The sequence below is a fragment of the Erythrolamprus reginae genome, chromosome 11 (genome assembly GCF_031021105.1).
Source record: "Erythrolamprus reginae isolate rEryReg1 chromosome 11, rEryReg1.hap1, whole genome shotgun sequence".
Taxonomy (NCBI): domain Eukaryota; kingdom Metazoa; phylum Chordata; class Lepidosauria; order Squamata; family Dipsadidae; genus Erythrolamprus; species Erythrolamprus reginae.
The window spans coordinates 6,728,182-6,746,610 of record NC_091960.1 but is presented as its reverse complement, the minus strand read 5'-3'; the positions used below and the strand labels follow the sequence as shown (position 1 = coordinate 6,746,610).

At 40.2% G+C, this 18,429-nt stretch overlaps 1 protein-coding gene across 1 annotated transcript; it reads left to right on the top strand.

Moving 5' to 3' along the window:
• Positions 1 to 4,231: 4,231 nt before the first annotated feature.
• Positions 4,232 to 16,552, top strand: LOC139174015 (phospholipase A2 inhibitor and Ly6/PLAUR domain-containing protein-like). Its single transcript, XM_070764031.1, has 5 exons — positions 4,232 to 4,560; positions 7,544 to 7,660; positions 9,642 to 9,794; positions 12,885 to 13,028; positions 16,280 to 16,552. Exons 1-5 carry the CDS (start codon positions 4,509 to 4,511, stop codon positions 16,417 to 16,419), a joined length of 606 nt encoding a protein of 201 aa, XP_070620132.1. The 5' UTR covers positions 4,232 to 4,508; the 3' UTR covers positions 16,420 to 16,552.
• Positions 16,553 to 18,429: the final 1,877 nt, after the last annotated feature.

Here is an 18,429-nt window from a genome sequence, read left to right as displayed (position 1 = left end):
ACCAAGTTACTTAATTAATAAATAAAATAAATAAGTTTGAAAAACACTGAGAGAGATTCTCACCCCAACACTTTGTAACCATTAGTGGATGAGATGAAAACCTCTAGTGTGGAGGAAGTAGAATAGCTTACTTTTTATCTCTGAAAAGGCAAATAAGTAACATTTCCTTAAATAAAATAACGAATGAGTATCACCAAAGGGAACAATGTGTTATTTCTACAAGCCAAGTTATTAATCTAGTATCGATTCGGGATTTTTAAAAAAAATCTCTTTGAGAAAATGAATTTATTTATTTATTTATTTATTTATTTATCAGATTTGTATGCCGCCCCTCTCCGTAGACTCGGGGGCGGCTAACAACGACAATAATACAATGTAAACAAATCTAATATTTAAGTTAATTTAAAAAAACCCAATTTAAGAAACCAATCATACATACTGACATACCATGCATAAATTTTATAAGCCTAGGGGGAAGGGAAAGTCTCAATTCCCCCATGTCTGACGACAGAGGTGGGTTTTCAGGAGCTTACGAAAGGCAAGGAGGGTGGGGGCAACTCTGATATCTGCGGGGAGTTGGTTTCAAAGGGTCGGGGCCGCCACAGAGAAGGCTCTTCCCCTGGGTCCCGCCAAACGACATTGTTTAGTTGACGGGACCTGGAGAAGGCCAACTCTGTGAGACCTAACTGGTCGCTGGGATTCGTGCGGCAGAAAGCGGTCCTGGAGATATTCTGGTCCGGTGCCATGAAGGGCTTTATAGATCTTTCCCAACTGGCAAATTTTAAAATGGATGGATATCAACTCCCAATCCAGTCAACAGCAAAAGTTGAGGGACGCTGCCAAAGGGCAGGAAATTGATTTATTATATACACAGCTCAAAAAATAATAATAAAGCGAACACTTAAACAACACAATATAACTCCAAGTAAATCAAACTTCTGTGAAATCAAACTGTCCACTTAGGAAGCAACACTGATTGACAACCAATCTCACCTGCTCTTTGTGCACATTCAACTTTCAATGAGAATATTTCATTCATTCAGATCTAGGATGTGTTCTTTGAGTGTTCCCTTTATATTTTTTTTGAGCAGTACAGTATATATTTCACCAGCCTGATTCTGGCAATGATGGATTTTAAAAAAGATATGTTGATTGTTATGGAAGTACAGTAGGACCGCAACATATCTGAAGGCTCCGTGATAGGAAAAGATGATGGACATCACCGTTTTAACATCAGTTGGTGTCAGTCTTTCGAACCTGACCATTTCAAATATCCTGGTAAAATAGATTTAGCTAGAGTTGTGCGGCAGTGCCTCCTAGAAGAATCCAAGTTCATAGTTTAAAAGTTTTCACATTTTACATTCTTGGTATACCCAAGAGTGCCTTTAAAATTGTTACAGCACAGCAATCCATAATGTGGTTTGTTTCATTTGGGTTTAGCATATTGGATGAACCTGTTGTGCAGCCGTAAATCATAATTTATAACTTGGATGCTGTGATCTCAAATAGAATAGAATAGAATAGAATAGAATAGAATAGAATTTTATTGGCCAAGTGTGATTGGACACACAAGGAATTTGTCTTAGAAACATAGAAACATAGAAGACTGACGGCAGAAAAAGACCTCATGGTCCATCTAGTCTGCCCTTATACTATTTCCTGTATTTTATCTTACAATGGATATATGTTTATCCCAGGCATGTTTAAATTCAGTTACTGTGGATTTACCAACCATGTCTGCTGGAAGTTTGTTCCAAGGATCTACTACTCTTTCAGTAAAATAATATTTTCTCATGTTGCCTTTGATCATTCCCCCAACTAACTTCAGATTGTGTCCCCTTGTTCTTGTGTTCACTTTCCTATTAAAAACACTTCCCTCCTGAACCTTATTTAACCCTTTAACATATTTAAATGTTTCGATCCTGTCCCCCCTTTTCCTTCTGTCCTCCAGACTATACAGATTGAGTTCATGAAGTCTTTCCTGATACGTTTTATGCTTAAGACCTTCCACCATTCTTGTAGCCCGTCTTTGGACCCATTCAATTTGGTCAATATCTTTTTGTAGGTGAGGTCTCCAGAACTGGACACAGTATTCCAAATGTCGTCTCACCAGCGCTCTATATAAGGGGATCACTAGATAATATCACAAGTAGTAATATTATTTCCTCTCCAAAACTGATACAGAAACACGTGTCTTTTTCCAGACGTTAGTGTTATATATCTTCAGATTCAAACACACCTGGAATTTCTTTAGCTACCATGCTTAAGGACCGAGTTTGCTCAAATCCCTTTGTTCGCGGTTGAGCCATTTCAGGATTAGTTAACAGCATGGTGATCTTTATATACCCAGAAATCCTTTGTAGACTGGACCTCTTCACCTCACGCAAAAAACCTGTTGAGTTCAAACTGCCTAATGGGCTGTTACAGAAGGGATTGTGTTGTAGTTATTTATTTATTGGAAGCCGCCCATAGTCCTTTGGGAGTTGGGTGGCATTTAAGCACAATTAATAAATAAATTAGTTTTACTGTCCCTTTCCAACCGGAAATAACGAAACCGCAACCCTAGGATTATCCAACCATCAGGATACAAAACAGTTTATTTATTTATTTTATTTATTTATTTTGTCCAATACACAATGAGGGTTCTAGGGGGTATATATATCTATATACACATAGTAAAATACATGATAAAGGTTATAGAAGAGATACTCATAGTAAAATATATCTAAGAAATAATAGAAAAGGAGGTATAGTAATAGAACATATCAATGAAAGAATAGAAGAAGAGATATAGGAATAGAAGAAAGGAATAGGAGATATAGGAGAGCAATAGGACAGGGGACGGAAGGCACTCTAGTGCACTTGTATTCGCCCCTTACTGACCTCTTAGGAATGTGGAGAGGTCAACCATAGATAATCTAAGGGTAAATTGTTGGGGGTGTGGTGATGACACTATGGAGTCCAGCAATGAGTTCCACGCTTCGACAACTCGGTTACTGAAATCGTATGTTTTACAGTCAAGTTTGGAGCGGTTAATATTAAGTTTAAATCTGTTGTGTGCTCTTGTGTTGTTATGGTTGAAGCTGAAGTAGTCGCCGATGGGCAGGATGTTGCAGCATATGATCTTGTGGGCAATAGAAACATAGAAATATAGAAACATAGAAGTCTGACAGCAGAAAAAGACCTCATGGTCCATCTAGTCTGCCCTTATACTATTTTCTGTATTTTATATTAGGATGGATATATGTTTATCCCAGGCATGTTTAAATTTAGTTACTGTGGATTTATCTACCACGTCTGCTGGAAGTTTGTTCCAAGGATATACTCTTTCAGTAAAATAATATTTTCTCATTTTGCTTTTGATCTTTCCCCCAACTAACTTCAGATTGTGTCCCCTTGTCCTTGTGTTCACTTTCCTATTAAAAACACTTCCCTCCTGGACCTTTTAAATGTTTCGATCATGACCCCCTTTTCCTTCTGTCCTCGATCATGTCCCCCCTTTTCCTTCTGTCCTCCAGACTATACAGATTGAGTTCATTAAGTCTTTCCTGATAAGTTTTATGCTTAAGACCTTCCACCATTCTCGTAGCCCGTCTTTGGACGCATTCAATTTTGTCAATATCTTTTTGTAGGTGAGGTCTCCAGAACTGAACACAGTATTCCAAATGTGGTCTTACCAGCACGCTATATAGCGGGATCATAATCTCCCTCTTCCTGCTTGTTATACCTCTAGCTATGCAGCCAAGCATCCTACTTGCTTTCCCTACTTAGATCTTGTTTAAGGCATCTTAGTTCTAAACTTTCTAGGCCCAGGATTGCCAAGATCTCGAAAATTAAACCCATCAAGGAGAGCTTTCAGCACCGGAACTGCTGCTAATGAGCCTGTTTACCACCACCACCCCCACTTGCAATTGTCCACCTCCTTATATCAATACACAAACACACATCTTGTTACTTTTGGAAATCAAGGCAAATTGAAGAGGTGGTTTCTGTACGATTGGAATCTTGGCGTCCAGATGGCTGTTACCCCACGCACTTCCCCCCGGTGCCAAGCTACAGTGAAAATTTAGATGACTGGGATTTGGTCCCAATGCAAATGGGGTCATTTGTCCTGGACAAAATGTGAAGTGGCTTTTAGATTTTAGATAAGCAAACATTCCTCTTCGCCTTTCTTTTTTTATATTCCATGGACTTGAAACGCAAGACCTTGGCTCCCTCCTTTGCCAAGCACAAGAGACATTGCAGAAAAATGAAGTTGGTTGTGCTCTTTTTGGGTAAGGGGAATACAGCCCCCTGGCACACAAAGGGGACACTTGAAGCCACCAGCAGACAAGAAGGTCAGCTGTGAAGAGAGCTGAGGGGGGCTGCCCAGGTTTTAAGTGCCTCTCCGGCCAATCCTGTTTACTCCCTCCCTCCCTCTTATGTAACTGGTCCAGTATATATTCTCCCGCACAGGATGCTTTGATTTCAGAATCTACCCATCTGCAGATTAGAAGGAATCCACCAAGATGACATCGTTGTCCAGCCTCAGCTTTCTTCTAGCCACACTCCTAACTCAAGGTAAGTCTTCTTGGAGATAGTTATGACCCCTGCTTTACAGCTAGGTTAAAGGTAAGGCGGATGCGTCCATTCTCGGAGATGTGCTTGTATCCTTGAACATTTTTTACTTTGCTATAGAGGCTAAAAGGAGTCGTCCTATTTTTAAAAGTATCAGAAGCAAGACAAGAAACAATGGATGGAAACGAATCAAAGAGAGAAGCAACTAAGGTGAAATTTCGGGACAATTGGAACAATTAATCTCTGGGTCCTGTCGACTAAACAATGTCGTCTGGCGGGCATAGTTCCCTCTAAGCTGAGCAGTGAGCAATCGCTCACTTAAAAATCATCATCAACTCAGAGTTTTCCAAACCTGCCCAGAAGCCCAGAGGGAAAGAGTGAGAGGGAAGGAGAGAGAGAGGAAGAGAGAGAAACAGATAGAAAAAAGAGAGGAAGGAAAAGAGAAAGAAAAAGAATGGGAGTAAGGAAGAGAGAAAGAAAATCAAAATCTAGTTTGAAACTAGCTCAACTATTTAAGTGGCATTTTGATATTGATAGAGTTGCCCTATTATGAGCTCACTGTTATAGACACACAGTACAGTATTTTATTTTGAAATTCTCTGAGGCAAAACAGGGTGGGTTTTTAATTTGTTTGTTTGTTTGTTTGTTTGTTTATTATTTTTGTGCCGCCCAGTCCCAAAGGGACTGCCGCTCAGACACTATACTTTTCTGCCCACCCCCCCAAAAAATTAGAGGGAACACTACGTGGCGGGTCCCAGGGGAAGAGTCTTATCTGTGGCGGCCCCGGCCCTCTGGAATCCACTCCCCCCGGAGATCACAACCGCCCCCACCCTCCTTGCCTTTTGTAAGTTACTGAAGACCCACCTATGTCGTCAGGCGTGGGGAAATTGAGCCCCTGGGTTTATATTATTTATGTATGGTATATGTTGTATGGTTTTAACAATGGGTTTTTAGATGTTTTTTTTAAGTGTATTAGATTTGTTTACATTGTTGTTATTGTTGTGAGCTGCTCCGAGTCTCCGGAGGGACGGCATACAAATCTAATAAATTACATTGCATTAAATTAATCAGCGGAATGGATCGTCTCCAGATGTGGGTGCTCCAATACTGGAAGTTTTAAAGAAGAGATTGGACATCTGTTTGTCTGAAATGGTATATAGAGGGTGAGACTAGAAGACCTCCAAGGTCCCTTCCAACTCGGTTACTCTGAATGTGGACTCAAAAGGGGCTACCAAAGACAGACAACCTCGTTTGATGAAAGCAAGGAACTCTAGTTGGATTTCCTATTTCTTCTCCTTGTAAATGAAACTTTGACCTACGGTTTCTTAAAATCAGTGTTTCTTAAAGTGTGAACCCTGGGTCCCCCTTCAAACTCATCTCGGGGTCTCCAAAATCAAAATTATTTACTAAACAGGGAAGATATTGACAAACATTTAAAACAATGTCACTCTTTGCTTTTGTTTAAAAATAGAATTTGTTTTCATTAAAAAATATTATTTATTTAGAATCTCATGGGTTTAATATTGCTGCTTTTATATAGAAACATAGAAGTCTGACGGCAGAAAAAGACCTCATGGTCCATCTAGTCTGCCCTTATACTATTTTCTGTATTTTATCTTAGGATGGATATATGTTTATCCCAGGCATGTTTAAATTCAGTTACTGTGGATTTATCTACCACGTCTGCTGGAAGTTTGTTCCAAGGATCTACTACTCTTTCAGTAAAATAATATTTTCTCATCTTGCTTTTGATCTTTCCCTACTGCCTGACTGCACTGTTCACCCATTTTGAGACTGTCAGAAATCAATACCCCTAAATCCTTTTCTTTTGAAGTATTTGCTAACACAGAACTGCCAATACAATACTCAGATTGAGGATTCCTTTTCCCCAAGTGCATTATTTTACATTTGGAAACATTAAACTGCAGTTTCCATTGCTTTGACCATTTATCTAGTAAAGCTAAATCATTTACCATATTACAGACACCTCCAGGAATATCAACCCTATTGCACACTTTAGAGTCATCGGCAAATAGGCAAACCTTCCCTACCAAATCTTCCCCTATGTCACTCACAAACATATTAAAAAGAATAGGACCCAGAACAGACCCTTGTGGCACACCGCTTGTAACCTGACTCTGCTCAGAATACTCGCCATTAACAATAACTCTTTGATGTCTACGCTTCAGCCAGCTGCAAATCCATTGAACTATCCAGGGATTAAGTCCAATGTTCACTAATTTATCTATCAGCTCTTTATGTGGAACCGTATCAAAGGCTTTGCTGAAGTCCAGGTAGGCAATATCCACGGCACCACCTTCATCCAACAATATGATTCAATAAATATATCCATCCGAAGATAAAATACAGAAAATAGTAGAAGGGCAGACTAGATGGACCATGAGGTCTTTTTCTGCCGTCAGACTTCTTTGTTTCTATGTTTCTATGTTTCTATGTTTCTATGTTTCTATGTTTCTATGTTTCTATGTTTCTATGTTTCTATGTTTCTATGTTTCTATGTTTCTATGTTTCTATGTTTCTATGTTTCTATGTTTCTATGTTTCTATGTTTCTATGTTTCTATGTTTCTATGTTTCTATGTTTCTATGTTTCTATGTTTCTATGTTTCTATGTTTCTATGTTTCTATGTTTCTATGTTTCTATGTTTCTATGTTTCTATGTTTCTATATTCTAAAAATGAATCAAATTTGCATATGGTAAATATCAATTTAGGTAACCCATGCAAACAAAAGTTCCTTGAGGGGGTCTTCATCATTTTTAAAACTGGGAAGGGGGAAATTTATTTTATTTTATTTATTTATTTAATTTATATGCCGCCCAACTCCCGAAGGACTCTCAGGGTGGAATCCTAAGAATACAAAGTTTAAGACCCACTACTCTGCACCGCAAGCCATATTCAGTGAAACCTAGTTTCTCCATCCTAGCTTATTGAACAAGCCACATCTCACCTATGTTGTTTTCTCCAGGTTCCTGTTTGATTTGTGAGACTTGCAAAGATCCAGGTAAAGACTGCACTGGCTCGAGCCAGACCTGTGGAGAGGGTGAAGATGCCTGCCTGACCTTTGTAGGAATAAATTCCTTGTGTGAGTAAAAAACAAAGGACAGCTCAATACTTGCTTCCAACCAGCAGAGGGAGCTAAAGGATCTAAGTCCCCAGAAGAGCGCATAGAACAGTGCTTACCAAACTACAGTGGTCCCTCGATTTTCGTGGGTTCGAACTTCGCGAAACGGCTATACCACGGTTTTTCAAAAATATTAATTAAAAAAATACTTTGCTGGTTTTTTCCCTTTACCACGGTTTTTCCCGCCCGATGACGTCATACGTCATCGCCAAACTTTAGTCCGCCTTTAATAAATATTTTTTTTAATAAACTTTAATAAATAAACATGGTGAGTAATAATCTAAATGGTTGCTAAGGGAATGGGAAATTGCAATTTAGGGGTTTAAAGTGTTAAGGGAAGGTTTGTGATACGGTTCATAGCCAAAAATAGTGTATTTACGTCCGCATCTCTACTTCGCGGAAATTCGACTTTCGCGGGCGGTCTCGGAACGCATCCCCAGCGAAAATCGAGGGAACACTGTATTTTCAACTGGGCAATCTTATCACTAAAATGTTGGAGAAGGCCTTCCCTAGAGGTTGATTTATTGAGACATGTCCTATAGTACTGGCCCCCCTTGGTCTATGTGATGGCAAACCTATGGCATGGGTGCCACAGGTGAGACATATCTCATGGCCATAGCTCAGCTCCAACGTGCATGTGCATGTCAGCCAGCTGATATTTTGCTCTGGGAGGGAATTTTTGGCTTCCAGAGAGCCTCCAGGGGGATGGGGGAGGGTGTTTTTTACCCTCCCCTGGCTCCAGGGAAGCCTTTGGAGCCTGGGGAGGGCGAAACACGACCCTAGCGGGCCCACCAGAAGTTGGGAAACAGGCCATTTCCGCCCTCCAGGGGGCCTCCTGGGGGGCAAGGGAAGCTGTTTTCGCCCTCCCCAGGCATTAAATTATGGGTGTGGGCACTCGAGCATGTGTGATAGCGCACGGCCACGCTCTTTTGGCACCGGAGGAAAAAAAAGCTTCGCCATCACTGTCCTACAGTACTGGCCCCTTTTGGTCTATGACAGTGATGGCGAACCTATGGCACGAGTCCCACAGGTGGCACACGGAGCCGTATCTGCTGACGAACGAACCACTACCCTAGCTCAGCTCCAATGTGCATGTGTGTGTCAGCCAGCTGATAATTTGCTTGCACAGATGCTATGGAAGGGCGTTTTGGGCTTCCAGAGAGCCTCCAGGGGGATGGGAGAGGACGTTTTTACCCTCCCCTGGCTTTAGAGCCTGGGGAGGGTGAAACACGAGCCTACTGGGCCCATTAGAAGTTGGGAAACAGGCCGTTTCCGCCCTCTAGAGGGCCTCCTGGGGGCGAGGGAAGCTGTTTTTGTCCTCCCCAGGCATTAAATTATGGGTGTGGGCACTCGTGCATGTATGATAGCACACGCCCACACTCTTGGCACCGGAGGGAAAAAAAGGTTCACCATCACTGTCCTATAGTACTGGCCCCCTTTGGTCTATGACAGCGGCGAACTGTCGTGTGTGTGTCAGCCAGCTGATTTTTTGCTCAGACGTTCTCGGAGGGCGTTTTTGGCTTCTAGAGAGCCTCCGGGAGGATGGGGGAGGGTGTTTTTAACCTTCCCCTGGCTCCATGGAAGACTTTGGAGCTTGGGGAGGGTGAAACATGAGCCTACCGGGCCCACCAGAAGTTGGGAAACAAGCCGCTTCTGACCTCCAGAGGGCCTCTGGGAGGTAAGGGGAGCTGTTTTCGCCCTCCCCAGGCATTGATAGCATGTAGGCACGCTCGGTTCACCATCCCTGGCCCATGATACCTTTTGAAGATCCAGTCGAACCCAACACTGTTTGGCCTTCCATCAGGTCTTTGATACCTGGTTCTGTCACCAACTTTGGGAATAGGGAGGGGAGGGGATGTCAGGAAATTAATTACCAAACCAATTTTCAGCAAGGCGTTACCGAATTTAACCAAACCTCTCTTATCTCCATCTTCTTCACCAGGGTCGGGCGTTACCACCGAGACTGTCAAAGGCTGCTTTTCTCGCAGCGAATGCGCGCCTGGGCCAATCAGTGTCACCGTCAACTCTGAAATCTGGTTCCAGAGCAGCTTCAGCTGTTGCCATGAAGACTTGTGCAACAACAAAAAGTTAGACGGTAAGGAACCGTTTGTCTTCTCTCCGACCAAAGTTCCTGAAGTTGGTATCCTCATCTTCCTGTGGGCTCTCTGGTAGAATCCTCCTGAAAATTCACAGGTACAAATTTCAGACACACACACATTTGAAAATTCAAAACAATGTTCTTTATCATGAAAATTCACTTAAACTAACCCCTCTTTTGGTATAGCCAAGAGCACTCGTCTCCAAACAAACTGGGAATTTGTACAAGTCCCTTATCAGCTCTGTGATACTTAGCTTGCAGCTGTGAGGCAATTCACAGTCCTTCCTCTTTCACAAAGTGAAACACACTTTGCTCTGGTTTAGTTTCAAAGCGGGGGAAAAATCAGCACACAAAAGGTCCAAGTCAGTAAAGCAGTCACGAAACACAACGATCAGATAATCCTCCACAATGGCCAAACCCACAGGCTGCTATTTATAGCAGCCTCACTAATCACCACAGCCCCCCAACCACAGGTGGCCTCATTTTCTTTGATCATAATCTCTCAGTTGTTGTTGCCTATGCATCGCTCTCCGCCTGCGTGGCTGTATCATTAACTCTTGTTCTGAATCCAAGGAGGAGCTAGAGAATTGATCTCCTTCTGAGCTATCTGCCACACTCTCCTCCTCCCTGTCACTCATGTCTTCTTGGTCAGAGGAGCCTTCATCAGCAGATTCCACCGGGGGCAAATCAGAACTGCAGCATGTGGATGTCTCCCCCACATCAACAGTCCTTGGGGCAGGAGCAGGGCCAGAGCTAACCACAACACCTCACTCCCCCAAATTTTCACTAGGGTGGCTTATTTCCACGTCTAATTTTCTAGACATGGGTGTATCAGGTTGGAGCAGCCAGCAGGTCCTAACTCTGTTCAAAATTTAAGTCTTTTTTTAAAAAAAAATAATATTAATTTTGCATGATTTATAAATCCTTCCAGTCAAAGCTGGCACGGGGCAGCACACCAGCCCTGTCTTTCTAAACAGCGGATTAAAACAAGCCATGGTTGTAAGAAAATATTTATTTATTTGTTTATTTATTTTATTTATTTATTCATTTGTCCAATACACAAATACATAGGAAGAAAAATAGACATGTAGCAATATATATATAAGGGTAAAGTGAACTTAGAGGAGAGGATATATGAAAGAAAGAGAATATATAATATATAAGATAGGTGGAAGAAAGGAAAGACAATTGGACAGGGGACGAAAGGCACACCAGTGCACTTACGTACGCCCCTTACTGGCCTCTTAGGAACCTGGAGAGGTCAATCGTGGAGAGTCTAAGGGAGAAATGTTGGGGGTTAGGGGTTGACACAATTGAGTCCGGTAATGAGTTCTACGCTTCGATAACTCTATTGTTGAAATCATATTTTTTACAGTCAAGTTTGGAGCTGTTTGTATTAAAATAAACCCATTTCATGCTACAGCTCATAGGAAAATGTATGAAGGAAAACCAGGAACACAAACAGCACCCAGGCCCAAATTTATTTATTTATTTATTTATTTATTTATTTATTTATTTATTTATTTATTTATTTATTTATTTATTTATTTATTTATTTATTTATTCATTTATTCATTTATTCATTCATTCATTCATTCATTCATTCATTCATTCATTTATTCAGTTATTTACTTATTTACTTATTTACTTATTTACTTATTTACTTATTTACTTATTTACTTATTTACTTACTTACTTACTTACTTACTTACTTACTTACTTACTTACTTACTTACTTACTTATTTATTTATTTATTTATTTATTTAGTGTGCCACCCCTTTCCGTATTCAAACTTCCTTCCTTCCTTCCAACCTTCTAACAAATTCAAACTTCGTCCCTCAACTTCCCAGATGTGCCAGCCGTAGTTTTCTTAAAATTAAGATGGGAGAACCCAGATTTGGACCTCCAAGGGGAACGTTCCCTTTCCAAATCGAACATCAGTTTTGCTGATGTACAGCGAAACACACTTTGAAGAAGCATTTAGATCCGTTTCCAAGGACTTCCTTCTTGAGGAGTTCCCTATAAAGGAGGCTGAGAAATCCCACTTGCAATTTTCAAGATTCTGTATTTTCCCTCAAATAACAATCAGGATGTTTTGTGAAAAAGTCAGGAAGAACTTCTGCCATTTAACAAAAAAGTAGGAGTACTTTTGCTACTCCAGATTAATTTGGCTCTCCTCCGATGCTGTTATTTTATTTTATGTTGTTAATTTGTTTGTTTTGTCACGTACGTATTGGTGGTATACAAAGATATAATAATATTTATATACATGATACAGTGATACCCTCGTCATACAAACTTTTCGAGATACAAAACCGGGGTTTAAGATTTTTTTGCCTCTTCTTACAAACTATTTTCACCTTACAAACCCACTGCCGCTGCTGGGATGCCCCGCCTCCGGACTTCCGTTGCCAGCGAAGCGCCCGTTTTTGCGATGCTGCAGGGGAATCCCAGCAGCGCAAAAGTGAGTGCTTCACTGGCAACAGAAGTCCGGATGTGGAGTTTCCCAGCGAGGGGAGCCTCAGTGAAATCGCAGCATTGCAAAAACACAGAGGTCCGGAGGTGGGTTTCAAGGACTTCGGTGTTTTTTGCGATGCTGCGATTTCATCGATGCTCCCTTCGCTGGGAAACCCCACCTCCGGACTTCCGTTGCAAGCGAAGCGCTCATTTTTGCGATGCTGGGATTCCCCTGCAGCATCACAAAAACATGGAAGTCCAGAGGTGGGGTTTCCCCTCAGGGGAATCCCAGCAGCGCAAAAACGGGCGCTTCGGCTGGCAAAAGGGGTGAATTTTGGGCTTGCACGCATTAATCGCTTTTCCATTGATTCCTATGGGAAACATTAAGTTTGTAAGACATGGTATCACTGTACTAGTAAAAGAGAAACTTTAGGACAGGGGACGGAAGGCACTCTGGTGCACTTATGCATGCCCCTAAACTGACCTCTTAGGAATCGGGAGAGGTCAACAGTGGAGAGTCTAAGGGTAAAGTATAGAGACATACACAAACACATAAACACACACATATGATGATGTATAATTAAGGGCTGCTGAACTAAGGCTTCTTCTGTATGGCATAATCTTTGTAGTGCCCCCTGAGAACACTACCCTCAATGGGGTGAGCTGCCCAGCTTGCTTTAACTTTGGCTCGGATCAATGCGAAGATATCAACTCTCTGAACTGCAAAGGAAGAGACAATCATTGTATAACCACAACTGGAACCATAGCTGCTGGTAAGTTTCATTTGCCTAATAAGAGCTATTCATGCAAGTGCCTAGATGGCATCCAGAATTAAATAGCAGCGGAACTCAGGATAGAGATTATATTGCCAAATGTTATAATTCTTTAGAATTTTGAAAACAAAAGTTATTGTAAATCATTCCCAATTTTAATGTTTTATGGATGATATTGTATACCATTCAAAGCCCCTCGCCAAGAGAGACAGACAGTTAAGAAAGATGAAAGATAATTCCCTCAACACTGTCAGACTTTCTACTAAATCTGCACTTCTATTCTACTAGTTTTTCTCATCATTTCCTCCCATGTTGACTGTATGACTGTAACTTGTTGCTTATATCCTAAGATTTTTATGAATATTGCTTCTCCATTGCTTATTTGACCCCTATGACAATCATTAAGTGTCGTACCACATGATTCTTGACAAATGTATATTTTATTTTATGTACGTTGAGAGCATATGCACCAAGACAAATTCCTTGTGTGTCCAATCACACTTGGCCAATAAAAATTCTATTCTATTCTATATGTTAAAGAAAAGGGATCAGAGTTACCCCTGAGTTATCAGGGACTTGTGTTTAGGAATATCTCCAAGGAATACTTTATGAGCTGCCCGGAGTCTACTAGAGAAGGGCGGCCTAGAAATAGAATGGAATTCTTTATTTATTTTTTAATTAAACTTTTATTATTTTTCAAAAAACAAAAAACATCACAAACAAACCAAAAACCAAACAAGACACACAAGAATAGAATTCTTTATTGGCCAAGTGTGATTGGACACACAAGGAATTTGTCTTGGTGCATATGCTCTCAGTGGACATAAAAGAAAAGATACGTTTGACGAGAATCATGTGGTACAACACTTAATGATTGTCCTAGGTTTCAAATAAGCAATCAGTAATATTAATAGAAACCTTCAGGATACAAGCAACGTTACAGTCATAATTGGGAGGAAATGAGTGATAGGAATGATGAGATAAAATTAGTAGTATTAGTAGTGCAGACTTAGTAGAATAGAAATAGACGGGCTACAAGAATGGTGGAAGGTCTTAAACATAAAACGTATCAGGAAAGACTTCATGGACTCAATCTGTATAGTCTGGAGGACAGAAGGAAAAGGGGGGACATGATTGAAACATTTAAATATGTTAAAGGGTTAAATAAGGTCCAGGAGGGAAGTGTTTTTAATAGGAAAGTGAACACAAGAACAAGGGGACACAATCTGAAGTTAGTTGGGGGAAAGATCAAGAGCAACATGAGAAAATATTATTTTACTGAAAGAGTAGCAGATCCTTGGAACAAACTTCCAGCAGACGTGGTTGGTAAATCCACAGTAACTGAATTTAAACATGCCTGGGATAAACATATATCCATTGTAAGATAAAATACAGGAAATAGTATAAGGGCAGACTAGATGGACCATGAGGTCTTTTTCTGCCGTCAGTCTTCTATGTTTCTATGTTAGAAATAGAAATATAGAAATAGAAATAGAATAGAATAGAATAGAAATCTTTATTGGCCAAATGTGATAGGACACACAAGGAATATGTCTTTGGTGCAGATGCTCTCAGTGTACATAAACGAAAATATACATTTGTCAAGCATCATGTGGAACAACACTTAATGATTGTCAATTAAATAAGCAATCAGGAAACAATATTAATATAAATTGTACGGATACAAGCAACAAGTTACAGTCATACAGTCATAAATGGGAGGAAATGGGTGATAGGAATGATGAGAAAAAAAAACCTAGTAGTAATAGTAAGTGCAGACTTAGTAAATAGTTTGACAGTGTGGAGGGAATTATTTGTTTAGCAGAGTGGTGGCGTTCGGGAAACAAATTGTTCTTGTATCTAATTGTCTTGGTGTGCAGTGCTCTGTAGTGACGTTTTGAAGGTATGAGTTGAAACTCCTACCAAATAAATCAATAAAATAAATATGAATTGTCAGTAGATATGATGAGTAATGATGCTGTCACAGATTCATATAAAGTGTATAAAATAGTTTACTTTTAGATAAATAGCACAATTAAAAAGTCAAGGTAATTCCCATTTAGCCAGTCAGTATCAGGAAGTAGTATAATCTTTTTATCAGCCTGTCTTTGCGAACACTTCGATACTTTCAGAGATTAACAGAGTTTTACACAGAGTTCCTGATTAGATACCTACGTAGTCAATCAGGAATGAATCAGCATTCCAGAGCACATCAGCCTGCAACTACGCTATGAGATACAGGAGAGACAATAGGACAGGGGACGGAAGGCATGCTACTGCACTTAGGCACTCCCCTTACTGACCTCTTAGGAATCTGGAGAGGTCAACCGTGGATAGTTTAAGGGTAAAATGTTGAGGGTTAGGGGAAGATAATACGGAGTCCGGTAATGAGTTCCACGCTTCTATCTATCTATCTATCTATCTATCTATCTATCTATCTATCTATCTATCTATCTATCTATCATCTATCTTTCTTTCTTTCTTTCTTTCTATCTATCTATCATCTATCTATCTATCTATCTATCATCTATCTATCTATCTATCTATCTTTCTATTTATCTATCTATCTATCTATCATCTATCTATCTTTCTATCTATCTATCTATCTTTCTATCTATCTATCTATCTTTCTATCTTTCTATCTATCTTTCTTTCTTTCTTTCTATCTATCTATCTATCTATCTATCTATCTTTCTCTCTCTCTCTCTCTCTATCTTTCTATCTATCTATCTATCTATCTATCTATCTATCTATCTATCTATCTATCTATCTACCTACCTACCTACCTACCTACCTAGCTACCTACCTATCTTTCTGTCTGTCTGTCTGTCATTCTATCTGTCTGTCTGTCTGTCTGTCTTTCTGTCTGTCTGTCTGTCTGTCTGTCTGTCTATCTATGTATCTATCTATCTATCTATCTATCTATCTATCTATCTATCTATCTATCTATCTATCAAACATGTATAGGATAGTAGTAGTTTACATAAGCATAACATAAGGAAAAAATAAGGATAAAAGAAGACAATGGAGAGGGACGGCAGGCACAGTGGTGCGCTTATGCACGCCCCTTATAAACGGGGAGAGGTTTGACTGTGGACAGTCTTAAGGTTAAAGTTTTGGGGGCTCATTCCAATTCCTGCAACTGAACCATTTTGGAATGATAGCAGGGCTAGAATTTGACCAGGCAGCCTGGCAGTTCCCTTTTCGGATTCCACCAGGACTCCTTCACCGACTGAGTTTTTGCTTCCCAGGAGATGTTCCTTCACCATTCATTTCCAGAGGTTGCGGCTCTGACTCGGCCTGCGCTCTGCCCGTGGATATAGAAATTTACTCTGCCGGAGTCACCTTTCGCCTCAAGAAAGTTGAGTGCGTGAAAGCCAACAGCAGCTAAGGGGGATAAAGCCCTGGCGATAAAAGGCCCCTGAAGAATCCCCTCCAAAGATTTTCCCCCTGACCACCTTGCAATCTGGGAATGTGGTTCTTATCTTATCTCCTTTACTGAATGTAACAAATAAACTTGCATGCAAAACCAGCACAAATGTGTATTGATTTTTTTCAAAAAAAAAATCTCACCTTTTTAATTTTTCTTAAAAAAACACACAACCCTTCGAGGCATACCTAATACTCCTTCCTCTTCTTAAGAAAGGATTCTTGTTTCCCTGAAAAGGGGAAGTGATGGGAGACTGTATTCATATATTTATTTATTTGCCTTTAATTTATAGAAGGAAACAGAACAAAGGAAAAAAAGAGCAGAAAAAAATTGAAAAGGAGCAAAACTATCAAAAAAAAACCAAACACAAATACATCACACACACGTATACAGTATATAATTATTGTTATTTAACTCCCTTTTGTGTAAACATGTACATATACAAGAAGCCTGGATATATGGGTTATCATAATTTATAATGTCTATATAAAGTTTCGTGTAAGAATTTTGTAGAGGTGATAGTTGGAAGGGACCTGGGGGGTCTTCTAGTTCAATATTCTTTTTTCACCATTGAATTTCATTTTGTTTGATAGCGCCCAAGTCTGTCAAGATCAGACCTGGGCAAAGTGTGGATAAATGAAGGAAGGAAGGAGAAATGGAGGAAGGAAGGAAGGAAGGAAGGAGAAATGGAGGAAGGAAGGACGGAGAAATGGAGGAAGGAAGAAAGGAAGGAAGGAAGGAGAAATGGAGGAGGGAAGGAAGGAAGGAGAAATGGAGGAAGGAAGGAAGGAAGGAGAAATGGAGGAAGGAAGGAAGGAAGGAGAAATGGAGGAGGGAAGGAAGGAAGGAGAAATGGAGGAAGGAAGGAAGGGAGGAAGGAGAAATGGAGGAGGGAAGGAAGGAAGGAAGGAAGGAGAAATGAAGGGAGGGAGGAAGGAAGGAGAAATGGAGGAAGGAAGGAAGGAAAGAAGGAAGGAGAAATGGAGGGAGGAAGGAAGGAGAAATGGAGGGAGGAAGGAAGGAAGGAAGGAAGGAAGGAAGGAAGGAGAAATTCTTTCCATGCCCTTTTGCCAAAGTCCAATAAATGCTCATTTTTAAATTGTTTATTGGTTTCATTGGCATTTCCAAGAAATGTAAAGCCCCACCTCTTGGGGGGTGGGGGGAGGGAGAAGGAGGAAGAAAAGGAATCCAAAGCTACTTTCAGGCAAAGCCTCCACTATATTGTCTCAACTGACAATGTAGGTCAGTTGAAAAGAAGCACCTGAAAGGAATATTTTGAAAGAGAAGTAAAGAACTGCCCAAAAGCAGAAATAAAAGGCAGAGAAAATCAGAGAGACAGAAGTTTCTCTCCATCTGGAGAAGGAAGGAAGGAAGGAAGAAAGGAAGGAAGGAAGGAAGGAAGGAAAGAAGGAAGGGGTGGGCAATTAATTTATAATTATAATATAATTATAATATATAATTATATTAATATAATATAATATATAATTATAATTTATAATTATAATATAATTAAGTTCTACCCAATAATATACAGTATTGGGTAGAACTGAGTTAATTATATTAATCTGGCCCTCTAAAACCACCCCAATTTCTCATGCGGCCCCTGGCAAAATTAATTGCCCACCCCTGGTCAAGATCCTTCTCTATCTTGAGCCTATCTTCTGGAGAATTTGCTGTTCCTGCCAGTTTGGTGTCATCTGCAAATTTGAGGAGTTCCACATTTATCCCTTCATTTATCCAAGTCATTGATGAACATATTGAAGAGTACTGGGCTTAAACCAGAGCCTTGGGGTACTCCACTGTTTACTTCCCTTAATGTATATGCAGTTCCATTGAGCACTGAACATTGAGTGCAGTTGGTTAGCCAGATTTGAATCCATCTGGTGGTGTTGCTGTCTCACTCACATTTTTCAACTTTATTTAGTAAAAGGCTATGGTCGACTTTATCAAATGCCTTACTGAACTCCAAGT